The 19,633-nt window shown below is 36.3% G+C and overlaps 2 protein-coding genes across 12 annotated transcripts in view; both read left to right on the top strand.

Annotated features, from left to right (window-relative positions):
• The window catches only part of LOC137233618 (venom dipeptidyl peptidase 4-like), a 411,237-nt gene that overhangs the window by 118,473 nt on the left and 273,131 nt on the right, over positions 1–19,633 (top strand). The window lies entirely within an intron of this gene.
• Positions 4,685–10,638, top strand: Dnaaf6 (Dynein axonemal assembly factor 6). The gene is made up of 3 exons (XM_067756796.1): positions 4,685–4,934; positions 5,034–5,251; positions 10,236–10,638. The coding sequence occupies exons 1-3, from the start codon at positions 4,805–4,807 to the stop codon at positions 10,497–10,499; spliced, it is 612 nt and encodes a 203-aa protein (XP_067612897.1). The 5' UTR covers positions 4,685–4,804; the 3' UTR covers positions 10,500–10,638.

The following is a 19,633-nucleotide window of genomic DNA, read 5'->3' as shown; positions in this document are numbered from 1 at the left end:
CTATGCAGAACTTTTTCATTTCATTCTACTTAATATGGTAGGTGTCCAATCCAAATACCAAGTTTAATCCCTTTTTTCGTATTTGGTATAGAATTATGGCATTTTTTTCGTTTTTGGTAATTTTCGATATCGAAAAAGTGGGCGTGGTCATAGTCGGCCATTTTTTATACCAATACATAGTGAGTTCAGATAAGTACGTGAACTGAGTTTAGTAAAGATATATCGATTTTTGCTCAAGTTATCGTGTTAACGGCCGAGCGGAAGGACAGACGGTCGACTGTGTATAAAAACTGGGTGTGGCTTCAACCGATTTCGCCCTTTTTCATAGAAATAAGTTATTGTCCTAGAATCTAAGCCCCTACCAAATTTCACAAGGATTGGTAAATTTTTGTTCGACTTATGGCATTAAAAGTATCCTAGACAAATTAAATGAAAAAGGGCGGAGCCACGCCCATTTTGAAATTTTCTTTTATTTTTGCATTTTGTTGCAACATATCATTACTGGAGTTGAATTTTGACATAATTTACTTATATACTGTAAAGATATTAAATTTTTGTTAAAATTTGACTTTAAAAAAATTTTTTTTTTATAAGTGGGCGTGGTCGTTCTCCTATTTAGCTAACGTTCCTGCCAAATTTCATCATAATATCTTCAACGACTGCCAAATTACAGCTTGCAAAACTTTTAAATTACCTTCTTTTAAAAGTGGGCGGTGCCACGCCCATTGTCCAAAATTTTACTAATTTTTTATTCTGCGTCATCAGTTCAACTCACCTACCAAGTTTCATCGCTTTATCCGTCTTTGGTAATGAATTATCGCACTTTTTCGGTTTTTCGAAATTTCGATATCGAAAAAGTGGGCGTGGTTATAGTCCGATATTGTTCATTTTAAACAGCGATCTGAGATGAGTGCCCAGGAACCTTCATACCAAATTTCATCAAGATTCCTCAAAACTTACTCAAGTTATCGTGTTAACGGACAGACGGACGGACGGACGGACATGGCTCAATCAAATTTTTTTTCGATCCTGATGATTTTGATATATGGAAGTCTATATTTATCTCGATTCCTTTATACCTGTACAACCAACCGTTATCCAATCAAAGTTAATATACTCTGTGAGCTCTGCTCAACTGAGTATAAAAAGTGTTGCCTCTTGCTATACATATTTGTTTCCATGTACTTTCACAGTATATATTACAATATAGCTATGTAAAAACGTTTACATGTATGCATTTTGAAAACAAAAACGGTGTTTTTTTTTAAATTCATTACTTTTTTCGAGTTGGATGAAAAAATTAGAAAAACTTCTGAAAAACATCTTTCGTAAGCTAGAAAAAGAAGAAAAACTTTCAGCCAATTCTAAAGGGGTCGGGTTCAAAATTGGTCGAAATGGGATGGAATACCCCATATACACATCTTCGCGTTTATTCGTTAACATCGTATCTACGAGTGAGACATCGTCGGTAAAGCCATGGCGGAATCATACACGGAGGCAGCATGGTGACATACCTACAAACATAAATAAAAATTCCATGTACTTCGTTTTTGCAAATTCGATGGACAAATGTCAAAATCGTACTGCCCCGGAAGTTGATGTATCAAATTAAATAAAAAAAGTTTTTATTCAGCTGTCCCACGCTGCCACCTTGTATCGTTCCGCCATGGGTAAAGCGAAGAAAACCAACTTTTAAATTTCACCACAGACACTGGTGAGTTACCACTTTGGCCAGAATCGCGAATAAAACAACTGGTAACGATTTTCGGTTACATAATGTTCTGGGTACTATTTTACCGGTAACGCTAAGAATCGGGCCGTTAATGTTAGAAACACAGACAAATGACACTGGCTTGATATGTTGTGCAAATGGACGTAGACACTCCGGCCTAGTACCTATAAAACTTGAAGTAATTTTTCTTGGTGCTCCCAATTTTAGGTGGGTATTCCTAAAATCTATGAAGCTCAGGCGGTTATGCGCCATTAATTGACGGAGATAGTGTGAGGTGTGCTTGATATTGATCAATTTCGAAATAAACTTTAGTTGCATGTGGAAGTTGATCCTTGATTTTAGTGAACAGTCGATAGCGACAAGTTGTTGTTTTATTACTCGAATGAATGTTGCATTATTTTTTCTGTTTTGTTTATTGTTCTCTAAATTGAATTGAATTTTGTACGCAAATTTGGTGAAATTTTCGTTTAAAACATTTTCTTATTATTGTATCTTATTGTAATGCAAGTGGGTACACAGTATTTTTGGTTTTTTTCGTTCGGTGCAAAGATAAACAAATTTTTTGGCGTTCCAACTCTAGAGCAAGCAACATAAAGCCGGCCACGGGAAAAACACGGACTCTCTAAATTTAATCATGCAACAGTAAGCAATTGTCCTTGTGCTTTGTTGATTTTAATTGCAAAAGTAAGGCGTACAGAAAACTGCAAGTGCTTAAATTTGAATGGCAAATCTGTAGGAATCATTGAGATGCGTGGTATGAGCACATCTCCACCTTTGCTTTTACCGCTGATGATTGTTGCTTCCATTACATTCGGCATTAATTTCTTAACGCAAAATCTAGTTCCATTGCACAAGTTTGGTGGGTCTAAATTCCGAAGAAGCATGATTGGTGAGCCAATTTTCAAAGTTAATATATGCGCAGGCATTACAGGTGGTTCTAAAGAGTTTAGAAATTCAATTGGATAATTCACAATTTGATCTTCACCAGGAATTTAGTTTTGAATGCGATCATTGATTTGATCATTTTTGGGAGCTAAAATTGGTCATTCGCATAGTCAAAAAAAAAAAATTTAAACTTAAACATGTTTAATTCTAAAATATGAAAAATCTTCGTCGTGATCGAATGAACATATAGCCACAATTTGGTGATGATTGATGTGTGGGAAATACGTTTCCATGGGGAAAACACACACAGAATTTGATTTTTATAGAAGATGTAGGTAGACAAATTTTTTAACCGCGGCAGATTACTAAACGTCCAAAAGGAATAACAACCAAACTCAACAATGCAGTCAAACTTTAGGTGTTAAAGTAACCTAACTTCTTACGGCAGCCATAGTTCTGAAAAATCCCATTTGTAGGGAAGATGCCACGCCCCTTTTTTTCCCAATGCCAAATTTCACTGGAGGTGTTAGGACTTAACGTCATATAGCTCCTTACCAATTTTAATTATCCTACCATTACTATATCCAGAGATACGCAGTATGATATATTCCATTTGTATGGGAGTAGCCACGCCCCCTTTTTCCCAATTCCACATTTTCTTGGTGGTGTTAGGGATTGACCTCATATAACTCACTGAATTTCAGTGTTTTGGCATGTATACCTTCAGAGTTATGCCGTACCAAATGTTTCATTTGTATGAGAGGTGCCATGCCCCTTTTATAAATCCAAATTAGTTTTAGCCTAAAACCTTCCCGTTGATCGAAGGAACCTATAGCTAAAATTTGGTGATGATCGAAGTGTGGGAATAACGTTTCCATAGGTAACACACAGACACACAGAATTTGATTCATATATATATATAGATTCTTGCCTTGCCGTTTAAAGGGCTAGTTATCGGCTTATTATAGATAGCGAGCTGTTATCGTTGAGATATCGGTAAGCTTTCGGCTTGTCATCGCCGGCTCATCGCATTTTTTTTTGGTGTTTTAGCAGTGCTTCCGTCCATCCAATACGTGTGATCACTCACAAATTATCATCAATATCCTCTAATGCGAGTTCAACAGGGCTGGTTTCTTTTCGACGCGTTACAGATGTGTCGTCTATTTTCCGATAAGGTTCGGTTGAACTGCCCGGTCCGTTAGAACCTCACATAAACTGAATGAGACCATAATGTAACAGAAATTTGCTCAACGATCCATTTGAAAAATCCTATCAGAAACCAGGACCTATGTTATTAAATCCTCCATCTTCTTGTTAAATACTAGAAGCTTAACATAACGTCCGATAAGAAATCGATAACATTTCGATAACAAACCAAAACCTTTTTAATAATAAATTGATGGGTTTTCGATAACAAACGGATTGGTAACATTCCGATAGTAAATAGATAACTTTTCTATAACAAATCTTTTATAACTTTTCAAAAAATATCGATAACACTTCTATATATAACCGATAACTTATCGATCATAAATCGTTAACTTTCCAATAACAAATCGATAACTTCGAGATGGCATTTGGGAACAAAACGATATCTTAACAATTACAAATCGATGATGTATCCATTACGATTCGATAACTTTTCGATTGGAAGTAGAAAATTTGCCATTAGGAACACCAAAAAAAAAAACGTTTTCGTAAGAAATCGATCACTTTTTGAGAACATAGCGATAAATTTTCGATACAAAACTGATTACTCATCGATGAAAATAATATAATATTTGTTATCGATGGCAAATTCATATCAAATCGATATATTTATACCTCGTCGATAACACGCCCATGTATAACAAAACTTTCCTTTCCCCATTCCTGTCCTTTCTTTTCCTTTTCTTTCCTTTATTTTCCTTTTTTTTTCTTTCCTATCCTTTGAATCTTCATTGTGCTTTGCTGACAAATGTTGCCATAGCAACGCACCCAGCTACGGTTTAATCGATAACCACCTGACCAAACAAATGAATTTACTTGCGAGTGCATAAACGGTTCACCAACAAAATAGGCAAAGCAGTCACACTTGACTTGTTTGATAATTCTTCAAAAAAGAATAAAAATAAAAACAAAATTTCATTAAAAAAACTCACAGAAAAAGTAAACAGAAAAGCAATCCTCAAGAACTTTCGCAAAAAAATGGCACTATTCGAAAATCCCGATCACATACGTATGTTACGTGATTTGCTAACACCTCCAGAGGAACGTGACAACTCCGACACCGATGATGATGAGCCAACCGCCAGATACAGCATACGCAACAATTTTAGTAAGTGTTACAAAAAAAATCTCTTAAAAAATCAACACAATCTTAAAAGACCGTTAAAAATCCACAAAAAGTTCTTGAATGACATTGCACTTTTTGTAGCACCCGCCAATATTGGCAGCCAGCGCAGTGAGAGCCATGGCGACAAACAAAAACAAGCAAAAGTGGAAATAGCGCCTGAACGTCCAATGCCAGCAAGCATCGAGGAATGGCAAGCGCAACAAGAGCGTGAGGATGCTGAGATTTTAGAGACGCGCAAACAGCCCGAATATTGTTTGACCTATCGACAAGCAGTGGGCATAGAGGATCTTTACTTGCAGGTACAGCAAAAACAAAACAAGCAATAATATGTTCCGCATGTGTGGACATGTGAGATGTTGAATTGCGAGGGTGAGGGAAGAGTGTATTTTTTATATTGCTTTCAGGTTTTGTTTTTTTTTTTTTTTGCCAATGCATTTTCATATCCTATATAGCTTTTTCACAATTTTTATACTCAGCTGTGCTTAGAATTCAAGGTAAAAGGGTAGGCTTTAACACGCGACAAATAGGAGGGAGTAACAAATTATAGCCATGTAAATTTTTTCGGTAACAATATTGATGGACTTTTCTGGTGCGGTTTGCGTTTTGTAAAGTTTTTGTTGTAGGCTTCGGTTCTCGCTTCGTTCCTCAAAGCTTTTTTATCTTAGTTAAAAAAAAAAAAATCGAACAATAACTGTCATTTTGCAAGCGGAACAAAAAACTCGAGCGAATTAAAAAAAATCGAAAAATAACTGTTATATCCTGGGCGACAAATTAAACTCAAAAAATAATTTTAAGTAAAATTTTTAACCATTAAGATGCTTGATCAAAACCGTGATTCAATTACTAGAGGTTTATTCTCCAACGAAGACAGATCTTTGACACTCCCAACTTGAAAAATCTGGACGGGTTGCTTTTACGAAGTACGGAAAACGGGGAATATTTCAATGCCCTTCAGTGAAAATTGTAGTAGAAAAGTATCTTTGGTAGTATATTAGTAGTGATAATAAATTTGTAAATGCCAAAAGATTTTTTGTGGAAATAATTCATTTTCTACTAAATAATTCGTGAATTGATAAAGTTATGATAGTTTGGTCATTCTTTCAGAAATTGTTTGACGAATGTCGTACGTTACAATTTTATTCAAAAATGCACTATCTCAAAATTTGTTTCAAATACTCCATATATGAGCTTAAGTTCAATCATTTTGTCATAAGATGGGGTTAATGAAAAGTATTCTGAGATGAAGCGTTCTTCAATATAATTCTAATATAGGGCGGTTTTGTGACAAATCCTGAATTGGGAAATTTTTGAAAAACATTTTGAGATAGCACGATTTTTAACAGGCAGCCGACATGGGGTGATACGCTACTCAGCAACCGCAATGAACTGACAAAAACAAAAATAAAAGAAACTGGCTTATTGTCTTGGACCTTTATATTCCTACCTTGACTTTGACAGAAGAGTTAAGCTTTTGTGCGGTCCTGCTACACGGAGTATTCACCTTTTTCGGAAAGCTCTTTTCCGTTATGTATTCACGGAAGCGTTCCGGATAAACCGTTAATTTAGAATATTCGGAATACGTTCATTTGATACTACCTCACGAGGTCCGAATATATCAAATAAGTATGAATATACATAATATTTCAAATATAAACCGATTCCCCAAATTCTTAAATGGAGACGAATGTTCCGAACATACGGAATTAATAGAACAGAAAGTCGACTTTTAATACGCCCCCAAAAATATCCAGAGAAGTGTCAAAATACGCGTATTGACCTCGACAACAATAAATCGAAGGCGGAAATAAAAATTTTAGCTCCTTCAAAAGATATTGACGAAAAACCGAAAAATGACATAAAAAATTACCCTGGCCGGTCCACCAATGAGGTGTGATCAAAATTAAATGCGTGCAAATTCCCTTTATACACAAAATCTTTACCAGTGCACAAAAGCATTACAACAACCACATGAAAATTGCCAACTTCAACTGCAAATTTCTCCGGACAGAGATACAAATTTTTCTTTTCCGCCTTCGGATTATTGTTGGCGAGGTCACCTCTCTCGGTATTTTTAGACGCCTATTAGCAGTAGACTCCTGTTGTAGACTTTTACCTGAATAAGTTAACATACCCAATGAGTACATATCGTTATGGCATATCCAATATTTACTAATGACATTTTTACGTGAATCGATTTAATAGTCGAGGTTTTGACGTTGAACGATGAATTTTGAATTGGTTTAGGTTTCTTATATTCATAGGTTTACGAAAGTGCACGATTTCTTGGTGTCCTCACTTTTCATAAAATTACGTATGTTCAATGTTCAGCCATACCTTATAGATCGAAGCATAGTTAATAAATTCACTATAAAATTTAAAAAAATGTTCTAAGGAATTATGCAGTTCAGTACTTATCGGTTATTTGTAAACTGATTCCTTCCTATTTCTTCTACTAATATTTTTCGCAAAGAAACAACACAGTTAACGAATGTCAATTCGATTTGGGAGCAAAATTCCTGCAATTGTCAAAAAATGTGTCTGTCCAGCAAACCTCTTATGATTGAATTATGGTTCAAAACTCTTTCGATGTTGGTACTGATTTCGTTTTGCAAAATAATGTCGGTTTATATTATGGTTTCGTTCTTTAAAATGTTTCCTTTCTACAAAGTTTTTTGGTTTCGGCTCCGAAAAGTCGCTCCGGGTTCATTTCTGTTTATTTCTTAAAATTATTGCGTTACGAAATAAGTTCAGCTCGCCGTATCAAACTTGTTATTGTTTCGGCTATGGCTTCGTTTTTTAAAATAATTTCGTTTTTGACTCGACTTTACTTTTATTTTTTATTTTATCGCTTTCGGAATAAAATAAAATGAAATAAAAACCGGTAAAAAAGTCTATAGTCATTAAAATTTACAAAATATTTCGGGTTCACTTCTGGCTTTGTTTTTGAAAATACCATCGGGTTCGGTTTTTGCAATTTTTTTTCGATTTCGGTTTTTTTTTTTGCAAAACTATTTTAGTTTTAGTTCTTTAATTTTCAAAATTACTTTGGTTCAAAACAATTTCATTTATGTATTTGGTTTCGTTATTCCGTTTCGATTTTTTACAGTGTTTCGGTTTTGTACGGGTTTCGCTTTCCAAATGATTTCGGTTTTGGTCCTGCTTTCGCTTTTTAAGAATGTTCCGTTTTCGGTTGTGATTTGGTTTTTTAAAGCTAATTCGATTTGGATCCGATTCCGCTTTGTATTGAAAATTAAAACGTTTTCGATTCTGATTTCGGTTTTCAAAATTGTTTAGGTTTCTGTTTTCATTTCGGTCTTCAAAATTATTTCAGTTTCTGTTCTGGTTTCGTTCTTATTTCTATTCTACAAAGGCTTTTTGGTTTCGGTTCCCTCCTTGTTTATTTCTTCAAATTAGTTCATAACAAAATTAGTCCAGATCGGGGTATCAAAACAATTTTTTTTGGCTCTTGCTTCGTTTTAAAAATTTACATTGGTTTTTCTTCGATTAATTCGATCTTTTTTTTTAATTATTTCAGTTTTGCCTTCGTTTTTCAAAATAATCTCGGTGTCGGATTTTGCAAAGGTTTTCGTTGCTGGTTCCTTCAAAATTATTCCAGTTTCGTTCTTCAATATTACCTCGGTTCAAAACTGCTTCGTTTTTGTTTTTGGTTTCATTATTCAAAACTAGTTCGGCTTCGTTTTTTTTAAACTGTTTCAATTTGCTCCAGTTTTCTCTTTTCAAAACGATTTCAGTTGCGGTGTTGCTTTCGTTTTTTACGAACACTTCGTTTTCAGTTCTAGTTTGGTTTTTTAAAATTATTTCGGTTCGGACCCGGTTCCGCTTTGTCTGAAAATTATTCTGTCTTCAGTTCTGGTTTCGATTTTCCAATTTATTTCGGTTCGGCTCAGCTTTGTTCAAAAGTTTTGCTTTTTAAATCTTTTTTGCGGTCTTTGAAATGATTTTAGTTTCAGTTTTTGTTTGGTTTATTCCGTATAGCATCTTCAAGTTATTTCGGTCTTCGTTCTGGATTTGTTTGAAACAATTATTTAGTTTTCGTTTTTAAACACTAAAAATTATTTCGATTTTCGTTTCATTATTTAAAATTGTTTCGGGTTTGCAAAAAAATTATGTTGTGTCTGGTTTTAAAACTATTTGGGCTTCGGTTCTGGTAAAGTTTTTCAAAATTATTTGGTTTCGTATTTTCAAGTTTACTTCGGTTCACATCTTCGAAATTATTTAAGTTTCGGCTCTAGTTTTCGTTCTTCAAAGTAAGTTCCGTTTTGAAAGATGTTTGGGTTGTGTTTGCTCTCAAAAATATTTGGGACTGGTTCTGTCTTCCTTTTTCAAAATTATTTCGGTTCGGTTCAGGTTCCTTACTTCGAAATTAGTTCGTTTCGTATTATCCAAATTAGGCCGGTTCGAGGGTTTAAAGATATTTTACTTGCAGTTCTTGTTTGGTTTGCAAAGCTATTCCGTTTTGGAATTTGAAAGTAAGTTTTTATCGAGTTTTCAAAATTATACCAATTTCGGGTCTGTTTTTCTAAATTGTTTTGTTTTCGCTTTGAAAAAATAGATTTGGTTTCGATTGAGGCTTCATTTTTCAAAATTAGTTTGGTTTTGAAAATGGTTTCAATTGTGTCTTGTTATAAAAATTATTTGGGATTTCGCTTCTCAAAATTATCTCGGCTCAGTTATAGTTCCTTCATTCAAATGGAGCTTGTTTTGAATTTTCAAAATTAATTCGGTTCAAAATTTCAAAAAAGTTTTAAAATCTGTTTTTTTTTATTTCGTTTCTGATTTTAAAATTTTTCAAGTTCGGGTTTTCGAAATTATTTTCGATTCTGGTTTTGGGTTTCAAAATAATTTCGATCTCCCTTCGGTTGAATGCAATTTGGTATATAAGTTCCTGGGCACTCATCTCAGATCGCTATTTAAAATGAACGAAATCGGACTATAACCACGCCTACTTTTTCGATATCGAAAATTTCGAAAAACCGAAAAAGTGATAATTCATTACCAAAGAAGGATAAAGCGATGGAACTTGGTAGGTGGGTTGACCTTATGACGCAGAATAGAAAATTAGTAAAATTTTGAACAATGAGCGTGGCACCTGCCGCCTTTAAAAAGAAGGTAATTTAAAAGTTTTGCAAGCTGTAATTTGGCAGCTGATTATGTAATGTTCGGTTACACCCGAACTGAGCCTTTCTTATTTCTTTTTCTCTATTTTGTTTTTTTCTTTGTTGATTTTACTTAATCTCTGCTTTTGCCTGCTTTTGGTCACAGATGGGCAATCGTACTAATGCCACGGCCAGTTGTGAGGATTTACTGTTAGAGATACTATTGCCCGATGAGACGACACCAGCGGATAAAATGGATTTGACAATTACCGAAGATGAAGTGGATTTGGCGACACCAATTTATCGCCTCAAATTGCCATTGCCGCATAAGGTAAATGTGGATCGGTGCCGGGCGAAATACGATGTTGAGTTGCGCAAGCTATGTTTGACATTGCGACTGCAACGTGAATTCGATTATGTGAACTTTTAAAGGTTGGCTAAACTAAAAGCTGCAACAAAAGCGGCACATGAATACCAGCACTTTGCCAAAAATAAATTAAAAAAAAAGCTTAAAAAGAAAAACAAATATTATATGCATTGCAGCAAATTTGGTATTTTTTCTCTGCCTTCTATTTTGTATGCAATAAATATTATTCAGCAGCCAATAAATATGTTTGTGTTTAAGTCTATGTGTGTATGTGTGTGCGTGTGTGATTTGCTTGCAACACCTGGGTTATGCATCAGCTTAACGATTGTAGAAGGTAGAGCTGTGCTTTTGTGTGGATTAAATGTTGCAAATGTGAATTTGTCCAAATTTTAGTTTCGTTACTTTTTTATTTGGTGCTTTACAGCTGCAACTGAGCCATTGAGCCATTAAGCTTAGTGACCTTGCTTTATGCGGTGAATTATTGGCCTATGTGATGCTTTCAAACCAAATGTGACTATTGCGAGATTTGTGGGAAAAAAATTGAGACCAAACATCTGCAATATTTGAATAAAGTTTTTAATCGCTTCGATTGAGTTATACTACTTTTATACATGAAGCGAATCCAAGTGGTAGCCTGCGCTTATGTTGCTGGATTTAAGTGGATTTTGTAGTCAGTCATATGACCTCTACACCTCGCCATTACGTAATGTGCCCCCTTTAGAATATGGAAGTTACAAGATCTCAGTGCTTAGACAGCCTAACATAGCGACCTAGATATGCATAGCCTAAAAGGCCTCTTTACAAATGTTAGCAACCAAACGGCTGCTATTGAGACTGGCACTGTTAAAAGAGGAAGCTGTGCAGTTCGCAGCTATTGGTTGACCTTCACAAAGTTCTTCAACAACATCCACTTTCGCTTTGAAATAAATTGTAACCAAATACTCGATAAACCCTGGTAGCAGCGCCTGAAACCAAGCTTTAATGTAATATATGACTATAAGCACTGAAAAAACATATTACTGTTAAATTATATCAGATAATTTGTTAACGGATGAATGAAAGCTGGTAAGTTTTGGGTCTTGAGAGCTATCTCGGGTTCCCCGAGAACTCCAATGTCTTTCAAACAGCAAAGGTCACTGCTATTACATTACAGTTGATATCATCCCAATCTAGAGTGCTGCAGGAAATAAAGGCCCCAAATGAAAATATAAGCTCATAAACAATATTTCGGTCTAGGGTAGAAGCATGGTATAAATATTACAAGGTAAAACCGGTGAGAGCCGAAATGACGTTTAAAACAATTTTAAAATTCTCACTGCTCTCCCATTTAAATTTTTTTATTTTGATTTTGTTTTCATATCAGAAATATAACAAACTGTAAAATTTTTTGGTAATTCTATACGACAGCATGACACGTCCAAAAATATCAAGTGGGGTATCAAAAGACGCGTTTTGGATGCAGGATCGCGAATCCGAAAGCCGAGGTAAAAAATTTTGGGCCTGTCAAGAGATATTTGCAAAAGAAATTCTAAAAATTTTCATTTTGGCTTTGTAATTTTGATAATTTTGTGGTACCCACAAAAAAAATTGTGAACAAGGTATTTTTTTTATAAGCGCGGTCAAAGGCCGCCAATGCAGAAAGGTGTTCTGCGCAAAAATACTATGGATTTCACCCTCGGATTTGGAGCACTCCGGGGTCATTTTTCGGTTTTTCGTTAATATCTTTTGAACGATCTAAAATTTTTATTTTCCGCCTTCGGATTATTGTTGTCGAGGTCAATACGAGTCTTTTTACACCTCTCTCGGTATTTTTGAAAGGGTATTACCAGTGTCATGCTATCGTATAGAACTACCATGTATTTTTGCGTTCTAACATTAATATTACAATATTTTGTCCAAAACCGAATTTTTTATTGGTGGAAATAACTTTTTTTTTTGGTGGGAAAGAAATCTCAACGGTCAACCGCATTCCAGAATTTTCAATTCAGAATTGTATTGTGGTTGCCCGCAAAAAGAAGCATCAGGCCACGATCCTCTTCTGAGGAATTTTCTTCAACAAATTGGTGTACGTAGAGATACATACTTACTTACTTACTTACTTACTTACTTAATTGGCGCTTAACCGTCTGAACGGTTATGGCCGTCCAACAAGGCGCCAGTCGCTCCTTCGCTCCGCCAACCGGCGCCAATTGGTCACACCAAGGGAGTTTAAATCGTTTTCCATCTGGTCCTTCCAACGGAGTGGGGGCCGCCCTCTACCTCTGCTTCCATAGGCGGGTTCCGATAGAAACACTTTATTGGCCGGAGCATCATCTTTCATTCGCATAACATGGCCTAGCCAGCGTAGCCGCTGCGTTTTAATTCGCTGGACTATGCTGATGTCTGCGTATAGCTCGTACAGCTCATCATTAAATCTTCTTCGGTACTCGCCAACGCCAACGCGTAGAGGCCCATACATCTTTCGAAGAACTTTTCTCTCGAACACTCCCAAAGCCGCTTCATCTGCTGTTGTCATGGTCCATGCTTCTGCCCCATATAGCAGGACGGGCACGATAAGTGACTTGTAGAGTATGATTTTCGTTCGCCGAGAGAGGACTTTACTTTTCAATTGCCTACCTAGTCCAAAGTAGGATTTATTGGCAAGATTGATTCTTCGCTGGATTTCAGTGCTGATGTTGTTGCTAGTGTAGTCTTTTACTATTTCGAAATTATGGCTGCCAACAGTAGCGTGGTTGCCAAGGCGCATATGCGCTGACTCTTTGCTCGATGACAGCAGGTACTTCGTTTTGTCCTCATTCACCATCAAACCCATCTTTACCGCTTCTTTTTCCAGCTTGGAGTAAGCAGAACTAACAGCGCGGGTGTTTAGGCCGATGATATCAATGTCATCAGCATATGCCAGCAATTGCACGCTTTTATAGTATATTGTTCCAGTGCGGTTAAGTTATGCAGCTAGTATAATTTTCTCCAGCATCAAATTGAAGAAATCGCATGATAGGGGGTCACCCTGTCTGAAACCTCGTTTAGTTTCGAACGGCTCGGAGAGGTCCTTCCCAATTCTGATTGAGCTGATGGTGTTGCTCAACGTCATTTTGCACAGCCGTATAAGTTTTGCGGGGAAACCACTAATAATAACAATTTGGTGTGACATATATCCGAGGAGATTAAGGTCTAGCTTTCAATCCGATTTTAAGGCTACGTATAGTGTATTCATTTTTCTACGACCTACCTAAATACATGTTTTATGACGGGCCAAACCTTTATCTGCTAAGGCGGACGACCTTTTGGTGCCAAGGTGTGGCCGAGGGGCAATCGATACCATTTTTGGCCGTTCAGCCGGTAAATTCAGCCTCCACGAACTATCATACTCCAACTGAACGATGCTGTTTAGTTAAGCTGCGAAGAGCTACAGCGCTTTTGCTGGCGTCGGCAAGTTATGGGAAGATCTCCACTGAGTTCGGAGAAGCAGGTGGGGGAAGACTTTGATATCTCTTGGTGCCCCCTGTTGGCGTCAGTTATCGCGAAAGAGGGTTAGCTGGAGTGACTTGTTACGCAACGACCAGCATCTCCTAAACGGTTAAGCGCCAATTAACGAATTTATCTTCCAACCGCGATGAACATTTGAGACTGCTGATCTCTTATGAAGTGATGTTTCAGCATATTTAAGGGTTAAATACGTATCAACCAAGTGAAGAAGGATGAATGAAAAATCAATAGCGGTGGTCTCCAACATTCGCTTCTTAATTAGAAAATGTTAAGAAGGTCTTTTCTTTTGTCCCCTTGCAAAAATAGGGCTTGTTGGAGCATCCACTATGTTGGAAACTAATTTTTTGCCATATACATAAAAACGGATTTCAAAACTTTTCGAAATATTTTTTCACTTATTTCATAAGCATTTTATTTTTTTGGCATTAAAAAAAGTGAAAAATGTCATACCAACAATTTTTTGTGTGTTTTCTTTGGTTTGGCATTTCCACAAAGTTTAAGAGAGTGATTTTAAAATTTTTTTAAAAATCAAAAATTCCATCATGGCCGCCAAGAAGAGTAAATGGTTTTACCTGGTAATATTTATAACATCATCATTGACGAGGAGTGTGATTGCTAGTACCTACGACCTAATTATTTTCTAGCTTTTAGTATTATTATTATTTCATGTAAGTATTGTTTTCAATAAAACCGTTTAACTTAAATTTTTTTTTTTAATTATTGTATTTTCAAGTTTTTAGTCTTTATTTAATTGCCTTTTATTTCTCATTCTATTTAGTAGTTCATAATGAGGCACTAATCACTATTACAAGGCTTCTTTCCGGACAATTTGTTACAATCTATGTCCTCAGTACATAATCCTTCCAAGACTTTAGCGTCACGTATGCTTGTCCCTCCTCCAACTCCAAAATATTTTGATGCCACTTCTACCGGACTGTATGTAATATTTGTTCCAAATATGGACCAAATCGGACCACAAATACGATTTTTTTGAATATCTCGGGCCAAACCTTTATCTGCTAAGGCGGACGACCTTTTGGTGCCAAGGTGTGGCCGAGGGGCAATCGATACCATTTTTGGCCGTTCAGCCGGTAAATTCAGCCTCCACGAACTATCATACTCCAACTGAACGATGCTGTTTAGTTAAGCTGCGAAGAGCTACAGCGCTTTTGCTGGCGTCGGCAAGTTATGGGAAGATCTCCACTGAGTTCGGAGAAGCAGGTGGGGGAAGACTTTGATATCTCTTGGTGCCCCCTGTTGGCGTCAGTTATCGCGAAAGAGGGTTAGCTGGAGTGACTTGTTACGCAACGACCAGCATCTCCTAAACGGTTAAGCGCCAATTAACGAATTTATCTTCCAACCGCGATGAACATTTGAGACTGCTGATCTCTTATGAAGTGATGTTTCAGCATATTTAAGGGTTAAATACGTATCAACCAAGTGAAGAAGGATGAATGAAAAATCAATAGCGGTGGTCTCCAACATTCGCTTCTTAATTAGAAAATGTTAAGAAGGTCTTTTCTTTTGTCCCCTTGCAAAAATAGGGCTTGTTGGAGCATCCACTATGTTGGAAACTAATTTTTTGCCATATACATAAAAACGGATTTCAAAACTTTTCGAAATATTTTTTCACTTATTTCATAAGCATTTTATTTTTTTGGCATTAAAAAAAGTGAAAAATGTCATACCAACAATTTTTTGTGTGTTTTCTTTGGTTTGGCATTTCCACAAAGTTTAAGAGAGTGATTTTAAAATTTTTTTAAAAATCAAAAATTCCATCATGGCCGCCAAGAAGAGTAAATGGTTTTACCTGGTAATATTTATAACATCATCATTGACGAGGAGTGTGATTGCTAGTACCTACGACCTAATTATTTTCTAGCTTTTAGTATTATTATTATTTCATGTAAGTATTGTTTTCAATAAAACCGTTTAACTTAAATTTTTTTTTTTAATTATTGTATTTTCAAGTTTTTAGTCTTTATTTAATTGCCTTTTATTTCTCATTCTATTTAGTAGTTCATAATGAGGCACTAATCACTATTACAAGGCTTCTTTCCGGACAATTTGTTACAATCTATGTCCTCAGTACATAATCCTTCCAAGACTTTAGCGTCACGTATGCTTGTCCCTCCTCCAACTCCAAAATATTTTGATGCCACTTCTACCGGACTGTATGTAATATTTGTTCCAAATATGGACCAAATCGGACCACAAATACGATTTTTTTGAATATCTCGATCCTTGCGCCACCTAACAGTGATTTTTTTCATAGGTCACCTTCTATTCTCGTATGTATTATGTTTTCCAAATATGAGCAAAATCGGACCATGGTTACAATTATGGCTATAGCTATGTACATTAGGGCGGGTCGATTTAAAAATCGCTAATTGCTCTATGAAAATCGTATTCTAGGGATCAAAATAAGAAACTTTGCCGAAGGAACCATACCTCTAAAACGAATTCTGGTGTCCCCCAAATTGGGGCGAAATTTTGGGTAGGGGCAAATTTTGAAAAATCCCACTTTGACCCATTTAGGGTGCTCCAATCGAGTCCAAATGTATAACCGACCCCCACTAACTTTGGAGGCCCGACCCACCGATGCCAGTGGCACACCCCCTGGAACCCCCCTGGGGGTTCACCATACAAACATACTGCACGACTGCAAGTTCCATACTGCACGACTGCAAGTTCCAGAATAATGTGGACTTTAAAATAAATGAAACATTGGTTTATAAACAAGTAAATTTATTTCGGTTTAGTGCAGTTACAGAAGACAATGTATTAAGATGTATGAGTTCTATTAAATCTAATGCAGTTGGAAATGATAGTATCAGTCTAAAGTTTTTGAAATTAGTAATCCAGAGCATAGCCCCAACGCTGACTCATATTATCAACTTTTCTATAACAACATCAACCTTTCCCAGCTCGTGGAAGATAGCGAAAGTCATTCCAGTTGCTAAGAAACCGTCGGCTACATTGTTGACAGATTTTCGCCCGATCAGCATATTGCCAGTATTGTCAAAAATCTGGGAGAAATTAGCGGCTGTACAAATCACAGAGTACCTTAATGCCAATGGACTCCTAAGTGAAAATCAGTCTGGTTACAGAGCATTCCATAGTTGCAATACCGCCTTGCTTAAAATTATTGAAGACATTCGTCCAGCGTATGACCGAGGTGATTTAACTGTTCTGGCGCTTTTAGATTTTTCCAAAGCTTTCGATACAGTGGATCATTCCATTCTTTTAATTGGTTTATCAGAGTACTTAGTTTTTAGGATGAATGAAGACCTTGAAAGCATCTGTTCCTGGGCAAATGATAACCAACTAAATCTTAACACGTCCAAGACAAAGGCCACATGTTTTACATATTCCTGGCAATTGGTTGAAACATTGCCATCACTTTCCTTTCAAGGCACGTCAATCAGTTATGAGCCTGTTGTTACTAGTCTTGGGTTTAAATTAAATTCTTATCTTGATTGCAAGGACCATATAAACTATATTTTGGGCAAAATATACTTTGTATTAAGAAAGTTGTGGTACACTGCGGACTTTGTGCCAATCAATGTTAAATTAAAGCTGGTGAAAACTCTTATAGTTCCACGGATATCATTTGGGGCGACCGTATTCAGCAATATTGATTGTGAGTCACAGAGAAAGTTGCAACTTGCTTTAAATAACTGTGCTAGATATATTTTTTCCAAACGCAAATTTGACCATATATCGGAGTTCTCCATCAAAATCCGTAATTGCAGCCTTGTCAATTTTTTAAATTACCGCAATTTAGTCTTCTTCATAGAAGGCAGCCTGATTATCTTTTTAGAAATCTAAGTTTCTCTCGATCAGACAGAACTTGCAGTCTTATTGTTCTATGGTATAGATATCTCACATCATCTAGAACATTCTTTGTTAGTGCTGTAAAACTTTGGAACTCATTACCAAATAAAATTAAAAATGAACGCAATAGTAGACGCTTTAAATTGGCATTATTTGAATATTTGCAATAGCAGGAAAAAGCATTTAACTGTTTCCACAACTTCATTTTATTAATATTGTACAATTAAATTATCTATATAGTCAATCTATCCATACAATACATAAATACATGTCTAGTATGATTTATATAATTTTTCTTCTCCTTTTTTTGCTGTCATAGCTCACTTTAAAAAAAAAAAAACTTGTATAGTTAAGTAATTTATTATTATTATTATTTTGTAATCGTATTTTAACATATATACGTACTAGTTTTATTTCCAAATGTTGATATACTTTAAGAGACAATAGTCTTACTTGTACAAATTATTAAATAAATTGAAAATTGAAATTGAAAAATTATTTACATTGTAACGGTCCCGTCACGGTTGGGTTATGGCCATAATCATTGTTACGCTTACTGTTATGGTTATGGCTACGTTGACCGCTACGATCGCCGTTATGGCAATGGGATAGGATAACGGTTACGGTTATGGTCATAATTATGGTTACATTTTGGTTACCGTCACTGTTATGGTTACGGTTACGGTTACGCTTACAGTTACGGTTATGGTTACGGCTAAGATTACAGCTATTCCTACGTAAACCAAACTAAATCACTGCATTTAAGCTTCACAAGTACTCGGTCCTAACGTTCTCTCTATTAAAGCTTAGATTCCTTTCATTTTGTGTTTTGATTACAATTTGCTTACGTACATATATAAATGCATTTTTTTGCACAAACATTAATCATAAAATATAGAGAGTACTCTAAAAGATACACTTTTTTGTTGACTCACCTTTGTTTACGAAAACATTAATTTCAACGCACCAACGGTGTTTAAGAGGCATCCTTTCCTTAAATTCGGCATAAAAATGGCTTCCTTCACATCATTAACATTTACTTAAAAAGTGTGACATGTGGCAAAATACGAATGTTAAAAGCAACCAAATTAGCTGTAAATAATAAAACGAGCTAATAAAACGTGCACCTGCAAGAGGACGTATCATGGAGAGGGCAGAGAACTAAGAAGAACAGCAGTAGAGATGAATTCCTGGCTTCGCAACTAAACAAAAGTAGGTAGGTAGGTAGGTGAAATGGCTGCGACCCTGGTCGCCCAAGTAGATATTTAAAGCCGTTTTGATGCCATGTAACTCGTCTAAAAACCTACGGAATGTTACGGTCAATGTATTACAACCAGCCAGAGTTGTTGATAAAATTAAGAATATTCGGGATTGCTATCACAGATAACCCTCTAAGGTCTTCTAGAAACAGGGTTCCAAGGAACCTTAGCCGGGCTCCATCTAGAGCCGGGCATTTACACATAAAGTGTTCTACTGTCTGCCTGGCATTTGGATTTTTGCAGCTTCTGCAGTATACGTTATACGGAATGCCCATCTTTTCCGCATGCGTACCTACTGCCCAATAACCGGTGCAGACTGCTATCAGTTTGCGTGTGTTAGCCCTGGATTTGTTCAGAAGACATCCAATCCTCTTTCCATCATAGTTTGGCCAAATGGATTTTGATATTGCACAGGTGGTGATGTTACCACTTTTTTGTGCTTTCTTCAAGTAGAAGCTTTGGATATTCCCCTTGGCTACTGCTAAGGGTATGCCTATTTCGACACTGTTTATTTCCTCGTTCATCTCCGATGAGCCCCTGCGTGCTAGCTCGTCGGCCTTCTAGTTACCCTCTATCCCCCTATGACCCGGGACCCAGACCCAGCTTACAAGCCCA

Source organism: Eurosta solidaginis, chromosome 5 (genome assembly GCF_040869045.1).
Source record: "Eurosta solidaginis isolate ZX-2024a chromosome 5, ASM4086904v1, whole genome shotgun sequence".
In the NCBI taxonomy this organism is placed as follows: Eukaryota; Metazoa; Arthropoda; class Insecta; order Diptera; family Tephritidae; genus Eurosta; species Eurosta solidaginis.
This window is presented reverse-complemented; position numbering and strand designations above follow the sequence as displayed.